This window comes from Balaenoptera physalus (assembly GCF_965194825.1).
Source record: "Balaenoptera physalus genome assembly, chromosome: 2".
Taxonomy (NCBI): Eukaryota; Metazoa; Chordata; class Mammalia; order Artiodactyla; family Balaenopteridae; genus Balaenoptera; species Balaenoptera physalus.
In genome coordinates this window covers 154,653,414-154,676,170 of record NC_138883.1, presented here as the reverse complement: position 1 = coordinate 154,676,170, position 22,757 = coordinate 154,653,414, and the positions used below count along the sequence as shown (strand labels likewise).

General features: G+C 39.7%; 1 protein-coding gene across 4 annotated transcripts in view; it reads left to right on the top strand.

The window, feature by feature from the left end:
- Positions 1–2,839: 2,839 nt before the first annotated feature.
- Positions 2,840–22,757, top strand: part of IL15RA (interleukin 15 receptor subunit alpha) — a 54,616-nt gene continuing 34,698 nt past the window's right edge. For all 4 annotated transcript variants that reach the window (XM_082450559.1, XM_082450558.1, XM_082450556.1 and 1 more), the window contains exon 1: positions 2,840–3,092. In XM_082450559.1, the coding sequence (XP_082306685.1) occupies positions 3,002–3,092 (91 nt within the window). In that variant the 5' untranslated portion in view covers positions 2,840–3,001. The remainder of the gene's footprint in view (positions 3,093–22,757) is intronic.

The window sequence follows — 22,757 nt, the reverse complement described above, 5'->3', positions numbered from 1 at the left end:
AAAAGGCTCCCCGAGTCTTCATGTTGTCCTTCAAGAATCTGAGAATTACCATGTGACCCAACAATCCCACTCCTAGGCATACACCTGAGAGAACTGAAAACATATGTTCACACAAAAGCTTGTATTTCAATGTTCATAGCAGTATTATTCCTAAAAGCTAAAAGTTGGAAACAGCTCAAATATCCATGAACTGGTGAGTGAATAAACAAAATGTGAAATATCTATTTAATGGAATATTATCCAGTCATAAAAAGGAATAAAGTACTGATACACCCTACAACATGGATGAACCTTGAAAAAATTACAGAGTGAAAGAAACCAGACACAGAAGGATATATTGTATGATTCCATTCATGTGAAATATTGAGAATAGGCAAATCCATGGGGAAAGAAAGTAGATTTGAGGTTACCAGGGACTAAGAAGAGGTGAAACTGGGAGAAACTCCTAACAGGCCCTGGGTTTCTTTTTGGGGTAATGGAATTATTCTGGAATTCGATAGTGGTGATAGTCATACAATGTCATGAATAAAAACCACTGAATTATACTCTATATAAAGTGGTGAATTTACTGTTATAGGAATTATATCTTACTTTAGAAAGTTAAGATTCTGAAGCAAGAAGGAGGAAGAGGAGAAGGGGTTGGGGAATAATCCATTAGCCTTGATGAATCGCCTCCCCTTCTTGGTGGCCCAGTGTGACATGTTACCCTCCTATCCTGAGGGTTCACTGCCTGCCCCCCTCTAGAGGACAGCCGATGGCTGAAGACCCAGCTCCCAGGTATCATCTCTACTGACCCCACAGCCCCGTCCTCAACTCCAGCTCTGCTCTGAGTGGTGGCTGCTGACCAAGCCCCCCAGCCCTGTAAGGGGCCCTCTTATTTGAAGGCCCCAAACAAGCTCCCACCTGAGTCACCCTTGAGGTGTGGACACTGTACCTCAGGGATCCAACTGTTCTGCAGGCAGGTCAGTTCCTTTGGCCTGAGAAAACAGGTCTTGGACTTTGTTCTCAGAAATAAAGATACCATATTGTTATAGGTGGAAGTGTGTCACCCCAAAAAGATATGTTGAAGTCCTAACCCCCACTAACTCAGAATGTCACCTTATTGGAAATAGGGTCTCTAAGAGGTCACCAAGTGAAAATGAGGTCATTAGGATTAGGGTGGGTCCTAATCCAATACGACTGGTGTCCGTATAAAAAGGAGAAATTTGGACACAGACACGCACAGAGGGAAGACGAGGTGAAGACACACAGGGAGAAGCCAGCCACGTAACTGCAGTGACGCACCTACACACCCAGGAACACCAAGGATTGCCGGCAAACACCAGAAGCTAGAAGAAGCAAGGAAGGATCTTCCACTTGTGCCATCCAAGAGAGCACGGCCCTGCAGACACCTGCATCTTGGACTCCTGGCCTCCAGAAGATCAGAGGACCAATTCCTGCTGTCATTAAGCCACCTAGTTCTTGGTACTTTGTTAAGGAAGCCCTAGGAAAATAATACACATACAAAAGCACAGGGCTGTTTGGGTGTGGATGGCAGAGATTCACATGTTTTTAAAAGAAGAAACCATCAGTACTGCTCATAAAAAGGAACAAACTACTGACACACAGCAACTTGAATGGATCTCGAGGGAATTATACTGAGTGAACAAAGCTGACCTCTACAGGTTACAAACTGTATGATTCCATTTACATAACATTATTCAAATGACAAGATTATAGAGATGGAGAAAAGATCAGTGGTTGCTAGGGCTTAGGGAGAAGGTGAGAGTGGAAGGTGGCTGTGACTAAAAGAGTAGTAGTGGGAGGAATGCTTTTGATAACTGTTCCCCGTCTTGACAGTGGTGGTCACAGACATCTACATATGTGATGTGTAGTGCCCAGAACTGAATACACAAGCTCCACTGAGTGCATGGAAAACGGACTAAATCTGAGTAAGGTCTGGGGGTTGCATCAATGACATTCCCTGCTTGTGCTGTTGTACTGGAGTTATTCAGGATGTTACCACTGGGGAAACAGATGGAGACCCGAGCCCAGAGACGACCCATCCTGCCTAATTTCACTCCCAGAACTGGGGATTTCTGATTGTGCGTCCCGAGCTTTCTCACTGCACACCCGCTTCTCAATAATGCCAGGCTTAACTGGAGATGCAAAGAAAGAAAAAAGCCACCTGCAAAGCAGCAGGATGGTAGGCTAGCCGAATCGTCTAAGGCACAGAGGTGAATAACTGTCGGTCCTCCCTCCCACGCCCGCTTCAGAGAGTTTAAATGTTCTTGGGGAAGAAAGATGCAGCAGGAGTAAGAAAAGTGGCGGTGCCAGGAGCCAGGCAAGGTTTGGGCAGGCGGCCTGGGCTTCGCTCCCGGTCTGGGCCTGGGCGCACTGGGCAGGTGACCGGGCCAGCCGCGCCGCGGCGATATCCCCGCTGTCACTCAGCGTCACCGGCCCGGACCAGCGGGGCGCGCGGCCACTCGTTCGCCAGCTCCTGCTCCAGAACCTTCGAAGTCGGAGCAACAGGCGGAGACAAGCGAGGAGAGGTGACCGAGTGGAGCCGAAACCAGGTGTGACGCCCACCGGCCGTGTTTAGGGGAACTAGTCTGCCTCCCGACAGCTTCTCCCACTCGTCGCGGGGACACAAGACGGAACGGACTGCTGGGGTCACCAGGGGCGAGGAGGACCCCGGGCCTCCTCAGGGCACAGTCCGGGTCCCCGTCCCGCGCTGCCGGTGGCGCTGCGGGGACCGGGCGGTGGCGCGGGGGTCATAGGGGCTTTTTCCAGGGGAGGGGGTGGGGATGCTGAGTCACGGGTCTGTCACCGCTTCTCACCTCTCCAGCCCTCGGGGGCTAAAGCAAAACCGAAAGCGAATGCGGCTCGCGGGGTGGCCGGTCTCGGAGCTGCGCCCGCCGCCTGCTCCCGGGCAGTGGGCATCTGAGCGTGCGAGCGGCGGGGCGTCGCGGCGGGGGCGAGCCCGGGAGGAGGCCGGCGGGGGCGCGGCCGAGGTCGGGCCATGTCCGGGCGGCTCCGGGGCTGCGGGGTCGGCGCCCTCCCCGCGCTGCTGCTGCTGCTGCTGCTACTGCTCGGACCGCCGGCGACGCCGGGTAGGGAGCGCGCGGGGAGCGGGAAGCCGGGCTGGGGGCGGCCCCCAGCACAAGGCTGTGCGCCAGCGCGCCGGGGACACGTGGAGGGACGCGGGGGCCGTCGGCTCAGGGCCCCGCGCCCCGGCTTGCCTGGCCTCTCAAGGCAGGGAGCGAGTGGCCGGGCTTTTCATTCTACGTTTTCCCCAATTTCCGAGGCAAAGGGAAGAAGCCGGGGTTTGCAACGCGGGCTCGGAGTTGGGAGTTTTACAGCGATTTCGAGAAACGCATCAGCTCCGCGAGGAAAGCTGTGCGCGCGTTCATCCGCCGGCAGTCCCCCTGGGGGGCGGGGCGGTCCGGGGAAAACGACTGGTCTCTACCCTCCGACCAAAGCAGGTTATATGGGTGGGTGGTGGTAGGACGGGGTACGGACTGCGTGCGTCCCGGAGAAGTGAAAACGTGTCGGGCAGGTTGCACACCTGGGGGACCTGGCAACAGCTCCAAATTCTTCAGCATTAGGAAACCGAGAGAGTGCGCGGGGGCGGGGGGGGGGTGCGCCCCGGAGTACGCGCTCCCAGGCAAACGGGGAAGAACGAAGTTGAGGATGGCTGGGTGTGTTCGGGAAGAACTTTAGGTCGCACAGATGTCATTTCCCGGTTAGACTCGAACGCGTGTCCCATAGGTTGTAGATTTTCGTCCCGAGAGCTAGACAAGAGGGAGGAGAAAGGAGAGATGGGTCTGGCTTTATCCACGTTGGCGCGCCTTTATCTTGTTATAGTCACGGAGCTCTTTGAAGGTCTGATGAAAGCTACGAACCCTCTCCTCTGAAAAATACATGAATGCACATACTTCCAAAACTTGCATATAATTTGGGGGTTTGGGACCCCAAAGACCAACCATGGACTCTCCAGGAGATAGTAATCCCATGATCTGTGTGTGCGTGTGTGTGTATGTGTGTGTGTTTAAGGCAACACTCCTAATAACTTACCTCCAGTCGGGCCAGTCTACCCATTACTCCATCAGAGGCGTCCATCCACAGTTGTGGCTGTCTGGCCTGCTGTGAACCCATAGCTCTGAAGGCTTTCCTAAAGTTTAATTTTCCTGAGACTATGTTCGCATTTCCCCCAACTTCTGAGAATCTGAGTTATGTTGGTGACGGAGTCAGTTGGCTAGCCAGTGTCCCACATGACCCCTGGGGAGATGTGGGGCACAGCCAGAGCACTGGGGCAACTCTCCTGGACAATGTGAAAGTGAAATTCAGCTTTAGTCAGAACCCAGCAAAGATGAGCCATCTGCTTACAAATGCAGAGGACACTGCAGGCAAGCTCTCTAAAGCTCATCAACAGGCATAGCTCTTTGACCCCACAAAGGCATTGCTGCCATCTTTTAGCTCCTGGTGTTTCTTAGTTTTTCTTAAACAGTTCTCTTGGGGGTACAACTGACAGATAATAAACAGTATACAGTTAAAGGCGCAATTTGACAAGTTTAGAGGTAAATGTATAGTCACGAAACCATCACCACGGTCAAGAGAGTAAACATGACCATCACTGTCAAAAGCTTCCTTACATCCTACATTTATCCTGACCTCCCAGCCCTGTCCCCCAGGCAACAAAGATCTGCTTTCTGTCACTATCGATTTGTTGCATTTTCTAGAATTTTATATAAATGGAATCATGCAGTTTGTACTCTTTCTTGTTTGGCTCCTTTCACTCATAGTAATTATTCTGAGAATTCTCCAGCCTCATAACTTGTATCAACAGCCCATTCTTCTTTATTACTAGCACTGTTCTACTGCATGGATATTGCAGTTTTTTTTAATCCATTCACTTGTTAGTGGACATTTTTGGGGTTGTCTCCGGTTTTTGGCTATTACATACCAAGCTGTTATGAACATTCACATATGGGTTTTTATGTGGACAGAGGTTTTTGTTTCTCTTGGTAGAGAAAACGGCTAGGAATGGAATGGCTGGATCACGTGATGTGTGTATGCTTAATTTTTAAAGAAACGGCCAAATTATTTTCCAAAGTAATTGTACTCATTTACACTCCCACCAGCGGTGGGTGAGAGTTCCACTTCCTCCACATCCTTGTCAGCACTTGGTATGGCCAGTCTTTTTTTGTTGTTTAACTTTTTAACTTTTTAATTTTTTTACAGCTTTATTGAGATATATGTAATTGGTATATAATATTGTGTAAGTTTAAGGTGTACGACATGATGATTTGATATATGTGAATATTGTGAAATGATTACTACAATAAGATTAGTTAACACATTCATCATCATCTCACAGTTACCAAAAAAAACCTCTGTGTGTGTGGCCAGTCTGTCTTTTTAATTGTTCCATTCTAATAGATGTGTAGTGGTCTCTCATAGTTTTAATTTGCATTTTCCAAATAATGAATGATGTTGAGCGTCTCTTCTTGTGCTTATTTTCCATCAATATATCTTCTTTTGGTAAAGTGTCTAGTTAAATATTCTGCCCTTTAAAAAAAAAATGAGGGGCTTCCCTAGTGGCACAGTGGTTGAGAATCTGCCTGCCAATGCAGGGGACACGGGTTCGAGCCCTGGTCTGGGAAGATCCCATATGCCGCGGAGCAAATGGGCCCGTGAGCCACAACTACTGAGCCTGCGTGTCTGGAGCCTGTGCTCTGCAACAAGAGGCTGCGACAGTGAGAGTCCCACGCACCGCGATGAAGAGTGGCCCCCGCTTGCCACAACTAGAGAAAGCCCTCGCACAGAAATGAAGACCCAACACACCCAAAAATAAATTAATTAATTAATTAATTTAAAAAAAAAAATGAGTTACTGAATTGAGTTTTGAGAGTTCTTTCTATATTCTGGATACAAGTCCTTTATCAGATATTTGATTTGCAAATATTTTTTCAGAGTCTGTGGCTTGTCTTTTCATTCTCATAAGCGTCTAATGAAGAGCAGAAATTTTTTTTATATAAATTTATTTATTTTTGGCTGCGTTGGGTCTTCATTGCTGTGCATGGGTTTTCTCTAGTTGTGGCTCACGGGCTCTACCCTTCCTTGCAGTGCTCGGGCTTCTCATTGCGGTGGCTTCTCATTGCAGAGCACGGGCTCTAGGCACGTCGGCTTCAGTAGTTGTGGCATGTGGGCTCAGTAGCTGTGGCTCGTGGGCTCTAGAGCACAGGCTCAGTAGTTGTGGCGCACGGGCTTCGTTGCTTCGTGGCACGTGGGATCTTCCCGGACCAGGGATTGAACCCATGTCGCCTGCATTGGCAGGCGGATTCTTAACCACTGCACCACCAGGGAAGCCCAGAAATTTTTAATTTGGATGAAGTTCAGCTTATTAATGTTTTTCTTTTACATACTGTGCTTTTAGTGTCATATCTAAGAAATCTTTGCTTTAGTCAAGGTTACAAAGGTTTTCTTCTATGTTTATTTCTAGAAGTTTTATAGCTTAGGTTTTACATTGATGTCTGTGATTCACGATTTTTTTTTTAGTTTTTATTTATTTATTTATTTATTTATGGCTGTGTTGGGTCTTCGTTTCTGTGCAAGGGCTTTCTCTAGCTGCGGCAAGTGGGGGCCACTCTTCATCGCGGTGCGCGGGCCTCACTATCGCGGCCTCTCTTGTTGCGGAGCACAGGCTCCAGACACGCAGGCTCAGTAGTTGTGGCTCACGGGCCTAGTTGCTCCGCGGCATGTGGGATCTTCCCAGACCAGGGCTCAAACCTGTGTCCTGTGCAGTGGCAGGCAGACTCTCAACCACTGCGCCACCAGGGAAGCCCTGTGATTCATTTTGAATTAATTTTTCATATAATGTGAAGTATGGCTTGAAGGTTTTGTATTGGCTTGGTTTTGGGTTTTATTGTATGTGGATATCCAATCATTCTGGCACCATTTGTTGGAAAGATATCTCTCCTGAATTGCTCTTACACCTATTTTGAGCATCAGCTGTTTATATATGTGTTGGCTGCTGTAGACAAAACATCAGTACATGAAAATCATTTATATTGCTATACATTAGCACTGACCAATTGGAAACTGAAATTTTTTTAAAAAGCAATATCACTGGCAATAGCATCAAAAAGTATGAAATACTTAGGGATAAATCTGACAAAAATGAGAAAGACCTGTACACTGAAAACCACAAACCACTGCTGAGAGAAATTAAAGAAGATCTAAATAAACAGAGGTATATCATGTTCATGGATCGGACAGATGAATATTGTTAAGCTGTCAATTCTCCCCAAATCAAAATTCCAGCAGGCTTTCTTATAGAAATTGACAAACTGGTTCCAAAATCCACATGGAAATGCAAAAGACCTAGTATAGCCAAAACAACTTTGAAACACAACTGAGTTGGAGGATCAGCACTTCTGATATTTAGAGTTAGAAGGTTACAGTAATCAGGAGAGTGTGGTATTGGTGTAAAGATGGACAAAAAGCTAACAGAACAGAGGGTGCCTGATGTTTTTAAGTGAGCTTAGAAGGGAAGTGGATACAGATGGTTAGATTTACTACTTGGCAGTATGATCCTGGTCAGGAATTATACAGGGCAGCTCATTCCTTACAACTAGCTGGGTAAATAATAGTCTTAGATCTGTTCCTGCTAGTTTTCAGTGCTAACAGACACAGCAAGTTGTTGTCATCTGTTCTTATTCAAAAGGCCTGATTTGGAGGGGAAACCCATCATCTCGGCTAGGAGGTCATTTGCTTCTTAAAGATCCTCGTAACCTGAAAGGCTGCAGATGATTTGCCCAAAGCAGCTGGAAACGACAATGATTTGTTTGAAGATGAATATCCCTGCTCATCAGTTTGGATTTTGTTGTGCAGGGTGCTAGTGTATTTGGGGGTGGTTGTAAAACTTATGTCTTTAAACATTTTTTAAACCATTTTTCAGAATCTGGGAAGTTTTGCTAAAACCTTTTTTTTTCCAAATCATTTTTATCTCATTATTGCTTTGTGCTGCTACTGATAGCAAAAAAAGTGATAAAAACTCAAATGTACAAAATATGGGATTTGTTGAAATCAACCTAAATGTCCAACAGTGGAGGACTGCATAAATAAAATAGGGTTGCTTTCAAATAGTATGCATCATATGATTCAGTTTTTACTAGAAGATCTAGAAGTAGCTGTCATTCAGTAGAAAAATTATAGGTTATGTCTGTGTGTATGTGTCTGTGTGTGTGTAGTTGTCCGCCTTTTCTTATTTTTCTGTCACAATTTGAATTGCTTTTGTAATGAAAGGAAATAAATAAAACTACAAAAGAAATAATGCAAAAAAGATCTAGAATTTTGGAATTCTTTTCTAATTCATCTTTAATTAATTATAGCCGATCTTGTTTGGCAATGTTTTTGTGGCTTTATAAATTTTTCAAATTGCTCAAAATCAGGTTCTATAAAGTCACTGCATATAACATTTGTGCATTATATACATACATTTATAATCCTTTACAACTTGTTTAAACAATTCCTTATTGTTAGAGCTATTTGTAGGCTTCTGTTACCTCCCAATGGTTGAATATTTAGGTTGTTTCAAAATGTCTGATATTTTAAAAAGCACAGAGTAGGAATAATTGGATGAAAATTAGCTATAAAGAACAAAAAAGGCAAGGGGAAAGCCCTCAAAGTCTTTTTTAAATGGCAGAAATGTTTGAGGATGTTCTTTTTCAATCAAATCATCACTTCAACTAACTTGTATTGGGCTAAATCACTTCTGCCAAATTGATTTCACCGAATAGTATGTAACTAAGTAAATTCATGTATAAAATCCCCTAGTATATACTCTTGGAGTCATATCCATGTTACTCATTATACATGATTGATGTTGTTTGAATGTTTCCACTTGGAAAGACTTACTTTTCTTCTGTGCAGAAGGGACCTAATTAAGGGCTCTGGTGGGGGGATATTATTGGAGCTGCATGGTGGAAGGGGTTACTCTTATCAAGAGTGTGAATAACAAACTGTAGTCAAGAGGGTCTGGAGGCAGGAAGCTAAGTTGGAGGCTTTTGCAATAGTTCCAGTAAGTGGTGATGAAACCCTGAAGCAAGGCAGTGTCAGTAAGGGAGAGGGGAGGGGGCAGATTTCCTTTTGAGTTCTACAAGTATAGAATGTATTTCATTCTTTCCCTTTTTTGTTTGCCCTTCAACCTATAGCCACTCAAGTCTTCCAAGCCTTCAAAAGTCATAATTTAAGACCTTGAACTGTGATGAATCCACCTACTACACAAAAGGTAGATTAAGAAGCTCAGTGAATGAGCCTGAGAGAGAGAAGAGAATTGATGAGTTAAGGGCAAGACCTGGCTGTGGTTGGTACTTACACTGAGTGCCAATAGGAAAAAAATGTGTTGGCTTGGCTGGCGTTTCAGCCAGAAAAATAATGAGGGAAAATGGATTACTGCGAACACAGAGAGGCTTTTACGCTTTTGAGACATTAGCGTCACAAAGAGCTTGAGGGCAGAAACCATATCCTATATGTCTTTGTATCCTACAGTCAGTATGCTATAGGCATTTAAATGGTAGAATAAGAGAAAGAAAATACTGGAATGGATTCTGACTTTCCTTTAAGAATGGGAGGGGCCTGCTACCCTTGAACTCTGGATGCAAGACTAGGCCAGGGCTACTTACTCATACTAGACTGTGTAAACTGACTTGATAAAAAAGTCTGATTCACAGGTTCTGAGAAGTGAAAGAGGTGTGGCCCTACACAACTATTTTGGTGACTTCATTTAAATGATCGTTAGGACTTGTTATGTATATTTTTTGCTACTTAAGAGCTTTGAAAATGCCAGAATCTTACATTTTCTCCCATTTCCATTACTTCATCCATTCCACTCTATAGATTCATAAGCTAGTAACTAACTTGAGAAAACACCCATTACATACAGGGTTTAGATCTGTAAGAGTACCAGAGAAATATATCCCCCACCTTCAGGAGCTTACAATATTGTAAACAAGGTGAGAATTGCTTACACTGAATATCTAGGGAACAATGTCATGAGAGAATATATAGAGAAATTATAATTGAAGTATCAAAAGATGTGATTAAGGCCTCTGAAATGAAAGGTTATTGATGCAATCAAATGTGTTATCTCCAATGCACGTGTGAGAGAGTCTAGCTTTGTAAAGTTAGTTACTGGCTAGTATGTGGCTGATTGGGTTGGCTGCAGTATACTAATACCCTTGTGGATTCATGTATCAATTATTCATGGATTTATCTATCTTTGAGGACTGTTCACAATGGAAAGTAGACTCCCTTTCTTAGCAAAATGACAGAGTAGGTATTCTGAAAAACTCTCCTGCTGAAAAAAACACCCAGAAATGATAAATAATACAGAGCAAATATCTATTAAAATCCATAGCCAATAAAATAGGTAATCAACTGTTTAAGGCAAAACTAATAATAATGTGTTGTGGTGCTTATACAATATGTAGAAGCAAAATGTATGACAAAATAGCACAAAGGCTGGGCAGAGAGAAATGAAAGTATATTGTTTAAGGTTCTTATACTATATATGTGAAGTAGTATAATTTCACCTGAGGGTAAGCTGTGATGAGGTAAAGACACATACTATAAACCCGAAAGCAACCACTAAAATAATACAACCAAGAATCATGAAATTTCTATGGGACCATCTCCATAGAAAATCCTATGGAATCTACAAAAATGCTACTAGAATGTGTTTAGCAAAGCTGCAGAGTACACAATTAATTTACAAATATCAGTATACAAAATGCTAGCAACAAACAATTAGAAATTGAAATAAAAATAATGCCATTTGTGTTGGAATAAAAATATGAAATACTTAGGAATACATCTGACAGAAGATGTACAAGATTAGTACACTGAAAACTATAAAACATTTCTGATAAACTACTGAAGATGTAAATAAATCAAGAAAGATACTGTGTTTATGGATATTGAGAAGACTCAATATTAATAAGATGTCAGTTCTTCACCAACTTGATCTATAAATTTAATGCAATTGCAATCAAACTTTCAGCAGGCTTTTTTTTCCAGTTAGAAATTGATATACTGACTCTATAACCCAGTAAAGAACCAAACTCACCTTTGAAAGTAATTAACAAAGTTACAGGATTTACAGTACCTGACTTTAAGACTTATTATAAAGCTATAGTAATCACGACAGCATGGTATTGGTGTCAAGATTAACAAATAGACAAATATATCAATGGAACAGAATATCAAGTCCATAAATAACCCCACATATACTTGGTCCTGTTTCAAGATCCTACACTAAATACCACTGGAGGTCCACTACTGCTGCTGCTGGATGAGAGGAAGGAAGTTTTTTAATGCACAAAACCTGTCAAAGATACAAGGGAGAGGTTGGCTGCCATGAAAGGAAAAAGCAATATAACTGAAAACTCCAACCCTGAGAGCCAAGCACACAGGGCCAGCCTAAGAGTGAGGCTGGACTAAGACCACAGAGAACTTCCCCTGATGCCACCACATCCAGGCAAGCAAGCACCAAGTAAAAAACACAGCAGTCAACTGCTCAAGGTGGGGTGGGCAAGAGTGTAGAGAGATAACCCCTGTGGTTTAGATAAATAGAAAAGGACAAAAGATGAGGGTGGAGCAGGAGCACTGAGAAAAATCTTCTGCCACTCTAGCCCCCACCCTAAGCACAAGATAAGACTAGAGGAATTTGAAGCCAATGGTGTTCTGAAGGTAACCATAGCAACAACAAAATCCAAATCCAATTCAACAGCTGACTAGATTGACTCAATCCTCCCTACATCATCAGTTTAGCAGAAGTGTTCACATTTTCAGGCATAAATACTATTTATCTCAGTTCTACACACATAGTTCAGCATTCAGTCAAAAATTATGAGACATACAAAAAAGTGACAATAGCACAGTCCCACTATGAAGAGACAGAGCAATAAACAAGACTCAAGAGATGACCCAGAAATTGGAACTATCAGACTGGAAGTTAAAGTAACTATCATTAATATGTTAAAGGCTCAAGTGAAAAAGATGGACAGGATTCACGAGTAAATGGGGAATTTCAGCCGAGAGATGGAAATCATAAGAAAGTATCAAATGGAAATGTTAGAACATTTTTTAAAAACAAAATCAAGCAAGCCTTTGACAGGCTTATCAGAACATTTCACACAGCCAAGAAAAGAATCAGTAAACTTGCAGATAGGTCAGTACAAATTACTCTAATAGAAACATAAAGAGAAAAAATGAAAAGAAAAAACAAAAAAAACCCAAAGAAGAGTATCCAAGAGCTGTGGTACAATAGAAAGTAGTCTAATATATGTGTAATCAGAATTCCAGAAACAGAAGAGAATGGAGCAGAAGAAATATTTGAAGAGATAATAGTTGAGAATTTCCCCAAATTTATAAAAGATACTCAGTCACATATCCAGGAAACTCAGAGAACACCAAGAAGGATAAATGGCCCCCTGCCAAAAAAAACCAAAAACCTCATGCTAGACACATCATATTCAAACTGCTGAAAAGTAAAGAGAAAATCATGATAAAAAGAATAAAAATACATTATACACAAGAAACAAAGATAAGAATTACAGTAGACCTCATCAGAAACTATGCAAGCCATAAGAAAATGGAGTGGCATCTTTACAGCGCCAAAACAAAACAAAACAAAACTGTCAAGCCAGAATTCTAATAATCAGGAAAAATATCCTTCAAAAATGAAACCAAAATAAAGACTTTCTCTGACAAACAAAAGGTGAAAGGATTCATGACCAGCAGACTTGTGCTACAAGAAACATTAAAGGAAGTTCTTCAGGCAAAAGGAATATAATCCTAAATAGAAACTTGTATCTACAAGAGAAAAGCTCTAGAAATGGTTAAAATGGAGGTAAATAAAATATATTTTTCCTTTTCATCACTCTAAAAGATACTTACTGTCAAAAGCAAAAATAGTAGCAAAGTATTGTGGGTTTATAGAATATATAAAAGTAAAGTGTATGACAGCAAAAAGTTAGCAGACAGAAACTGTAAATATGCATTGGTAAGATTCTTAACTATTTGTGAGGTGCTATAATATTATTTGAAGGTAGCCCATGATAAAATAAAGATGTATATTGTAAACTTTAAGGAAACCACTAAAAATAAGTTAAAGTGGTACATATGATAAGCCAATAGTCAAGATAAAATGGAATAATAATAATCAATCCAAAAGCAGGCAGAAAAAAAGGAAAATGAACAATGATCAAATAGAAAACTAGCAAAATGGTAGGTTTAAATCCAGCCACATAGGGCTTCCCTCATGGCGCAGTGGTTAAGAATCCGCCTGCCAGTGCAGGGGACACGGGTTCGAGCCCTGGTCCGGGAAGATCCCGCATGCCGCGGAGGAACTAAGCCTGTGCACCACAACTACTGAAGCCCGCATACCACAACTACTGAAGGCTGTGCACCTAGAGCCTGTGCTCTGCAACAAGAGAAGCCACTGCAATGAGAAGCCCGTGCAACACAACAAACAGTAGACCCCACTTGCCACAACTAGAGAAAGCCCCCACACAGCAACAAAGACCCAACACAGCCAAAAATAAATAAATAAATAAATAAATACATTTATATATTAAAAAAAAATCCAGCCACATAAATAATTACATTAAATATAAGTGATCTAAACACACCAATTAAAAAAAACAGAGATTGTAAGATTGAATTAAAAAAACAAGACTCAACCATATGCTCACTATAAAATACTTTGAATATAAGGGCAAAGATAGGTTAAAAATAAAAGGATGAAAAAAGATATACCATGCAAACAATCCCTATTAAGAAACAATTTACTGACCAGAGGGCAGACAGCAGAAGCAAGAAGAACGACAATCCTGCAGCCTGTGCAATCCTGTTCCTGTGGTGGAACAAAAACCACATTCACAAAAAGATAGACAAGATGAAAAGGCAGAGGGCTATGTACCAGATGAAGGAACAAGATAAAACCCCAGAAAAACAACTAAATGAAGTGGAGATAGGTGACCTTGCAGAAAAAGAATTCAGAATAATGATAGTGAAGATGATCCAGGACCTCGGAAAAAGAATGGAGGCAAAGATCGAGAAGATGCAAGAAATGTTTAACAAAGACCTAGAAGAATTAAAGAACAAACAAACAGAGATGAACAATACAATAACTGAAATGAAAACTACACTAGAAGGAATCAATAGCAGAATAACTGAAGCAGAAGAACGGATAAGTCACCTGGAAGACAGAATGGTGGAATTCACTGCTGTGGAACAGACAAAAGAAAAAAGAATGAAAAGAAATGAAGACAGCCTAAGAGACCTCTGGGACAACATTAAACACAACAACATTCGCATTATAGGGGTCCCAGAAGGAGAAGAGAGAGAGAAAGGACCAGAGAAAATATTTGCAGAGATTATAGTCGAAAACTTCCCTAACATGGGAAAGGAAATAGCCACCCAAATCCAGGAAGTGCAGAGAGTCTCATACAGGATAAACCCAAGGAGAAACATGCTGAGACATAGTAATCAAATTGGCAAAAATTAAAGACAAAGAAAAATTATTGAAAGCAGCAAGGTAAAAACGACAAATAACATACAAGGGAACTCCCATAAGGTTAACAGCTGATTCCTCAGCAGAAACTCTACAAGCCAGAAGGGAGTGGCATGACATATTTAAAGTGATAAGAGGGAAGAACCTACAATCAAGATTACTCTACCTGGCAAGGATCTCATTCATATTCGATGGAGAAATCAAAAGCCTTACAGACAAGCAAAAGCTAAGAGAATTCAGCACCACCAAACCAGCTCTACAACAAATACTAAAGGAACTTCTCTAAGTGGGAAACACAAGAGAAGAAAGGACCTACAAAAACAAACCCAAAACAATTACAAAAATGGTCATAGGAACATACATATCGATAATTACCTTAAACATGAATGGATTAAATGCTCCAACCAAAAGACACAGGCATGCTGAATGGATACAAAAACAAGACCCATATATATGCTGTCTCCAAGAGACCACTTCAGACCTAGGGACACAAAGAGACTGAAAGTGAGGGGATGGAAAAAGATATTCCATGCAAATGGAAATCAAAAGAAAGCTGGAGTAGCAATACTCATGTCAGATAAAATAGACTTTAAAATAAAGAATGTTACAAGAGACAAGGAAGGACACTACATAATGATCAAGGGATCAATCCAAGAAGAAGATATAACAATTATGAATATATATGCACCCAACATCGGAACACCTCAATACATAAGGCAACTGCTAATAGCTCTAAAACAGGAAATTGACAGTAACACAATAATAGTGGGGGACTTTAACACCTCACTTACACCAATGGACAGATCATCAAAAATGAAAATAAATAAGGAAACAGGGGCTTTAAATGACACAATAGACCAGATAGATTTAATTGATATTTATAGGACATTTCATCCAAAAACAGCAGATTACACTTTCTTCTCAAGTGCGCACAGAACATTCTCCAGGATAGACCACATCTTGGGTCACAAATCAAGCCTCAGTAAATTTAAGAAAACTGAAATCATATCAAGCATCTTTTCTGACCACAACGCTATGAGATTAGAATTCAATTACAGAGAAAAAAACCTAAAAAACACAAGCACATGGAGGCTAAACAATATGTTACTAAATAACCAAGAGATCACTGAAGAAATCAAAGAGGAAATCAAAAAATACCTAGAGACAAATGACAATGAAAACATGATGATCCAAAACCTATGGGATGCAGCAAAAGCAGTTCTAAGAGGGAAGTTTATAGCTATACAAGCCTACCTCAAGAAACAAGAAAAATCTCAGATAAACAACCTAATGTTACACCTAAAGGAACTAGAGAAAGAAGAACAAACAAAACCCAAAGTTAGCAGAAGGAAAGAAATCATAAAGATCAGAGCAGAAATAAATGAAATAGAAACAAAGAAAACAATAGCAAAGATCAATAAAACTAAAAGCTGGTTCTTTGAGAAGATAAACAAACTTGATAAACCATTAGCCAGACTCATCAAGAAAAAGAGGGAGAGGACTCAAATCAATAAAATTAGAAATGAAAAAGAAGAAGTTACAACAGACACTGCAGAAATACAAAGCATCCTAAGAGACTACTACAAGCAACTCTATGCCAATAAAATGGACAACCTGGAAGAAATGGACAAATTCTTAGAAAGGTATAACCTTCCAAGACTGAACCAGGAAGAAATAGAAAATATGAACAGACCAATCACAAGTAATGAAATTGAAACTGTGATTAAAAATCTTCCAACAAACAAAAGTCCAGGACCAGATGGCTTCACAGGTGACTTCTATCAAACACTTAGAGAAGAGCTAACACCCATCCTTCTCAAGCTCTTCCAAAAAACTGTGGAGGAAGGAACACTCCCAAACTCATTCTCTGAGGCCACCATCACCTTGATACCAAAATCAGACAGAGATACTACAAAAACAGAAAATTACAGACCAATATCACTGATGAATATAGATTCAAAAATCCTCAACAAAATAATAGCAAACAGAATCCAACAACACATTAAAAGAATCATACACCATGATCAAGTAGGATTTATCCCAGGGATGCGAGGATTCTTCAATATACGCAAATCAATCAGTGTGATACACCACATTAACAAATTGAAGAAGAAAAACCATATGATCATCTCAATAGGTGCAGAAAAGGCTTTTGACAAAATTCAACACCCATTTATGATCAAAACTCTCCAGAAAGTGGGCACAGAGAGAACCTACCTCAACATAATAAAGGCCATATATGACAAACCCACAGCAAACATCATTCTCAATGGGGAAAAACTGAAAGCATTTCCTCTAAGATCAGGAACAAGACAAGGATGTCCACTCTCACCACTATTATTCAACGTAGTTTTGGAAGTCCTAGCCACAGCAATCAGAGAAGAAAAAGAAATAAAAGGAATACAAATTGGAAAAGAAGAAGTAAAACTGTCACTGTTTGCAGATGACATGATATTATACATAGAGAATCCTAAAGATGCCACCAGAAAACTACTAGAGCTAATCAATGAATTTGGTAAAGCTGCAGGATACAAAATTAATGCATAGAAATCTCTTGCATTCCTATACACTAATGATGAAAAATCTGAAAGAGAAATTAAGGAAACACTCCCATTTACCATTGTAACAAAAAGAATAAAATACCTAGGAATAAACCTACCTAGGGAGACAAAAGACCTGTATGCAGAAAACTATAAGACACTGATGAAAGAAATTAAAGATGATACCAACAGATGGAGAGATATACCATGTTCTTGGATTGGAAGAATCAACATTGTGAAAATGACTATACTACCAAAAGCAGTCTACAGATTCAATGAAATCCCTATCAAATTACCAATGGCATTTTTTACAGAACTAGAACAAAAAAATTTTAAAATTTGTATGGACACACAAAAGACCCCGAAGAGCCAAAGCAGTCTTGAGGGAAAAAAAATGGAGCTGGAGGAATCAGACCTCCTGACTTCAGACTATACTACAAAGCTACAGTAATCAAGACAATATGGTACTGGCACAAAAACAGAAACATAGATCAATGGAACAAGATAGAAAGCCCAGAGATAAACCCACGCACCTATGGACAGCTAATCTACGACAAAGGAGGCAAGGATATACAATGGAGAAAGGACAGTCTCTTCCATAAGTGGTGCTGGGAAAACTGGACAGCTACATGTAAAAGAATGAAATTAGAACACTCCCTAACACCATACACAACAATAAACTCAAAATGGATTAGAGACCTAAATTTAAGACTAGACACTATAAAACTCTCAGAGGAAAACATAGGAAGAACATTCTTTGACATCAATCACAGCAAGATATTTTTTGATCCACCTCCTAGAGTAATGGAAATAAAAACAAAAATAAACAAATGGGACCTAATGAAACTTCATAGCTTTTGCACAGCAAAGGAAACCATAAACAAGATGAAAAGACAACCCTCAGAATGGGAGAAGATATTTGCAAACGAATCAACAGACAAAGGGTTAATTTCCAAAATATATAAGCAGCTCATGCAGCTCAATAGTTAAAAAACAAACAACCCAATCCAAAATGGGCAGAAGACCTAAATAGACATTTCTCCAAAGAAGACATACATATGGCCAAGAAGCACATGAAAAGCTGCTCAACATCACTAATTATTAGAGAAATGCAAATCAAAACTACAATGAGGTATCACCTCACACCAGTTAGAATGAGCATCATCAGAAAATCTATAAGCAACAAATGCTGGAGAGGGTGTGGAGAAAAGGGAACCCTCTTGAACTGTTGGTGGGAATGTAAATTGATACAGCCACTATGGAGAACAGTATGGAGGTTCCTTAAAAAACTAAAAATAGAATTACGATATGATCCAGCAATCCCACTACTGGGCATATACCCAGAGAAAACCATAATTCAAAAAGACACATGCACCCCAATGTTCATTGCAGCACTATTTACAATAGCCAGGTCATGGAAGCAACCTAAATGCCCATCAACAGACAAATGGATAAAGAAGATGTGGTACATATATACGATGGAATATTACTCAGCCATAAAAAGAACGAAATTGGGTCATTTGTTGAGACGTGGATGGATCTAGAGACTGTCATAAAGAGTGAAGTAAGTCAGAAAGAGAAAAACAAATATCGTATATTAATGCATATATGTGGAACCTAGAAAAATGGTACAGATGAACTGGTTTGCAGGGCAGATATTGACACACAGATGTAGAGAACAAACGTATGGACACCAAGGGGGGAAAGCAGCAGGGGGGTGGGGGTGGGGGTGTGCTGAATTGGGCAATTGGGATTGATATGTATACACTGATGTGTATAAAATTGATGACTAATAAGAACCTGCTGTATAAAAAAAGAATTAAGAGAGATATAAAAAAAAAGAAAGAAACAATTTACCATAACTAACTCAAGAATAGATTAACCTGAATATATCCTTTCAAAACAAGAACAAGACAAAGCTTCACACTATAACCATTCCTCTTCAACTTTAAACAAGAGGTCCTAGCAAAACAGTAAAACAAGAAAAACAAATAAAAGCTATGCAGATAGGAAAAATTTTTTTAAAGATCTCATTATTCTCAGATATATGACTGTTATTACATCATTATAATTTACAGAAACATTATTGTAAAAGACTGAGCAAGACTGTGCTGAATTAAAAGTCGATAATTGGGAATCAATATTTTCTCTATGTATCTGCAAAAAACACATTTTGATAATACGTATTTTTAAAAGATAACATTTAGAAAAGCACACCAAAAAAATTACGTAGCTAGGAATAAAGCAACAAAAGACATGTCAGTCCCTTATATAGAAAATTAAAACTTTTGCAAGAAACCTTAAATAAGTAGAGAGCTATACAATGTTTTCAGGTAAAAAGACTCAATATCTTACAGATGTCAAATCTCCCCAAATCTATCTTTTGATTCAATTTAATTCCAAGAAAAATACTAACAGGATTCTTTGTGATCACTGATAAGCTGATTCTAATTCATATAAAATTCATATAAAAAAAGTCAAGAATAGCCAAGAAAATATATTAGAATAACATGAGGGGAGAGGTTCTTGCTCTATTAAACATCAGGATTTGCTACCTAACTCCATGGTGTAGAGATAGAAAAATAAATCAATGAAATAAAATGGCCTGAAAAGAGACAAAATACAGAAACTTAATTTATTATGGAGCTGAAAAAGATAGCCTATAATAAATCTTAATGAGATAATTGACTATCTTTGTTTTTAAAAATGAAATTGAATTCTTACCTCACATCATACACAAAAATCAATTGCATAATGACAGAAGACTTCAATTAGAATGGCAAAAATACAATACTCTTAGAGAAAAATGTAGGAGAATCTCTTTATAACCCTGAGTTAGGAAAGATCTCTTATTAAGACACAAAAACTCTAATCCTAAGTGGAAAACAGTGATAAATTTGACTACATTAATATTTTAAAACTTCTGTTTATCCAAATGCACCAAAAAGAAAATAAAGCCATAACCTGGGAAAAAAGTAGTTGTACTTATCTAAATAACAAAGAATTATATCAAGAATACATAAAAAGCATGTAACAATCAAAAAGCAAAAGACAACCTAATTTAAAAACTGGCAAAAAACACAGAAATTTCATTAAGAAACATAAATATTTCATAAACACCTCATTAAGAACAGGGAAATGCAAGTTAAGTCCAATGAGATACCATGTCGTATCCACCAGCTGGACAAAAATTAAGACAGACAAGTGTAGTGGGTTTGTATAACAAGAAATGAACTACTGCTGGTGGAAGTATAATCTGATACAGTCACTTTGGAAAACAATTTGATATTATCTAGTAAAAATGATAATGTGCTATGTCCCAGCAATGCCATTGTTAAGAAAATACCCTAAAGAAACTTTCCCATGTGCATCCCTTGTACATATACAAGAATATTCATAGCATTATTATTTGTAATAGCAAAAAGACTAGAAACAATCCAAATGTCTAACAACAGTAAACTGGATGAATTGTGGCATAGCCATAAAATAGAATAATTTAATACCAGAAATGGATAAACTACAGCTACATGCATCAACATAAATAAAAAACATAACATTGTGTGATGGAAGCATATGTAGAAGAATATATGTAGTATGATTCAACTTATAAAAAATTCAAAAATATAAGAACTATATATTATATGGAAATATTTATATGGTATAAAACCATAAATAAGAACAAGGGAATAATTATTACAAACATCAGTACTGTATGGTGTTCATCTCTTGGAGAGATAAAGGGGGCTACAGCTAGGGAGGGTACTCAGTGGCCCCTAAGTTACTGGGAATATTCTACTTCTTAAGCTGATTGATATGTACATGAGTCTTTCTTTTTTTTTTATTAGAGTAAAATTGCTTTACAATGTTGTGTTAGTTTCTGCTGTACAATGAAGTGAATCAGCTATATGTATACTTATATCCCCTCCCTCTTGGACCTCCCTCCTATCCCCCCCCATCCCACCCATCTAGGTCATCACAGAGCACCAAGCTAAGCTCCCTGTGCTATACAGCAGGTTCCCACTAGCTATCTATTTTACACATGGTAGTGTATTTATGTCAAACCCAATCTCCCAATTCATCCCACCCTCCGCTTCCCCCACTGTGTCCACATGTCTGTTCTCTACATCTATGTCTCTATTCCTGCCCTACAAATAGGTTCATCTGTACCATTTTTCTAGATTCCACATATATGTTTTAATATATGATATTTGTTTTTCTCTTTCTGGCTTACTTCACTCTGTATGACAGAGTCTAGGTCCATCCACATCTCTGCAAATGACCCAATTTCATTTCTTTTATGGCTGAGTAATATTCCATTGTATATATGTACCACATCTTCTTAATCCATTCATCTCCTGTTGGACATTTAGGTTGTTTCCATGTCTTGGCTATTATAAATAGTGCTGCAGGGAACATTGGTGTACATGTGTCCTTTTGAATGATGGTTTTCTCAGGGTATATGCCCAGTAGTGGGATTGCTGGGTCATATGGTAATTCTATTTTTAGTTTTTTAAGGAACCTCCATACTGTTCTCCATGAGTCTTCTTTCCATGGTTATTCCTTAAATTGCACATAAACATTTTATATACTTTTGTATATAAACCACAGTAAAAAGTGTTTTAGGAATGTACAGAAGAGGAAGAGGGTGCTGAGGAGGAGAGTACTATCCTGCCTCAAATACAACTTCTGGGACTAAATGATTACTGATCTACTCTAATCAATACTTGTCAACAATAAACTGATATAATCAACTGCAAAAAATCAACATTAAAATCCTTACTCAAAAAAAAAATCAATAGAGAAATTAAACATCAAATTACAGCCAGCTAAAGAGAAATCAGTGAACTAGAAGATGGGTCTGAAGAAATTACTCAGACGGTGAATAGGAGAATTTAAAAGATATGAAGCCTAGAGCTAAGGACTGAGTGTTTGTGTCCCCCCAGATTCATGTGCTGAAAGTCTAATCCCAGACATGATGATATTTGGAGGTGGGGCCTTTGGGAGGTAATTCGGTTTAGATGAGGTCGTGAGGGTGGAGCCCTGAAGGAATTAGTGCCCTGATAATAGGAAGAAACCAGAGCATGCTCTCTCTCTCTCTCTCTCTCTCCCTCTCTCTCTCTCTCTCCCCACCATGTGAGGACACAGCAAGAAGACAGCAGTCTGTAAACCAGGAAGAGGGCTCTCACCAGAACCCGACCATGCTGGCACCCCATTCTTGGACTTCCAGTTTACAGAACTGTGAGAAATAAACATTTGTTATCTCCCAGTCTATGGTACTCTGTTATAGCAGCCTGAACTAAGACAGAATAAGAATCACATGATCAGAGTTCCAGAAGAAGGAAATATGAACAAAGTAGAAGAAATGACATTCAAGAAGATAATGGCTGAGTATTTTCCAGAACTGATCAAAGCCACCAAAGACATGAAAGATCAAATTTGGGAAACACAACCAAACAAGATAAACAAAAAAGAAACCCATACCAAGAACCATTGCAATGAATCTGTAGCACACCAAAGACAAAGAGAAGATCTTAAGTATCCAGAAAGAAAGGACAATTACTGTTAAAGAAATAATAAGTTGGCACACAAGTGGACTTTTCAGTAGCAACAGCAACAATAAAAGCCAGAAAGCTTCAAGTGCTGGGAAGAAAAGCCAT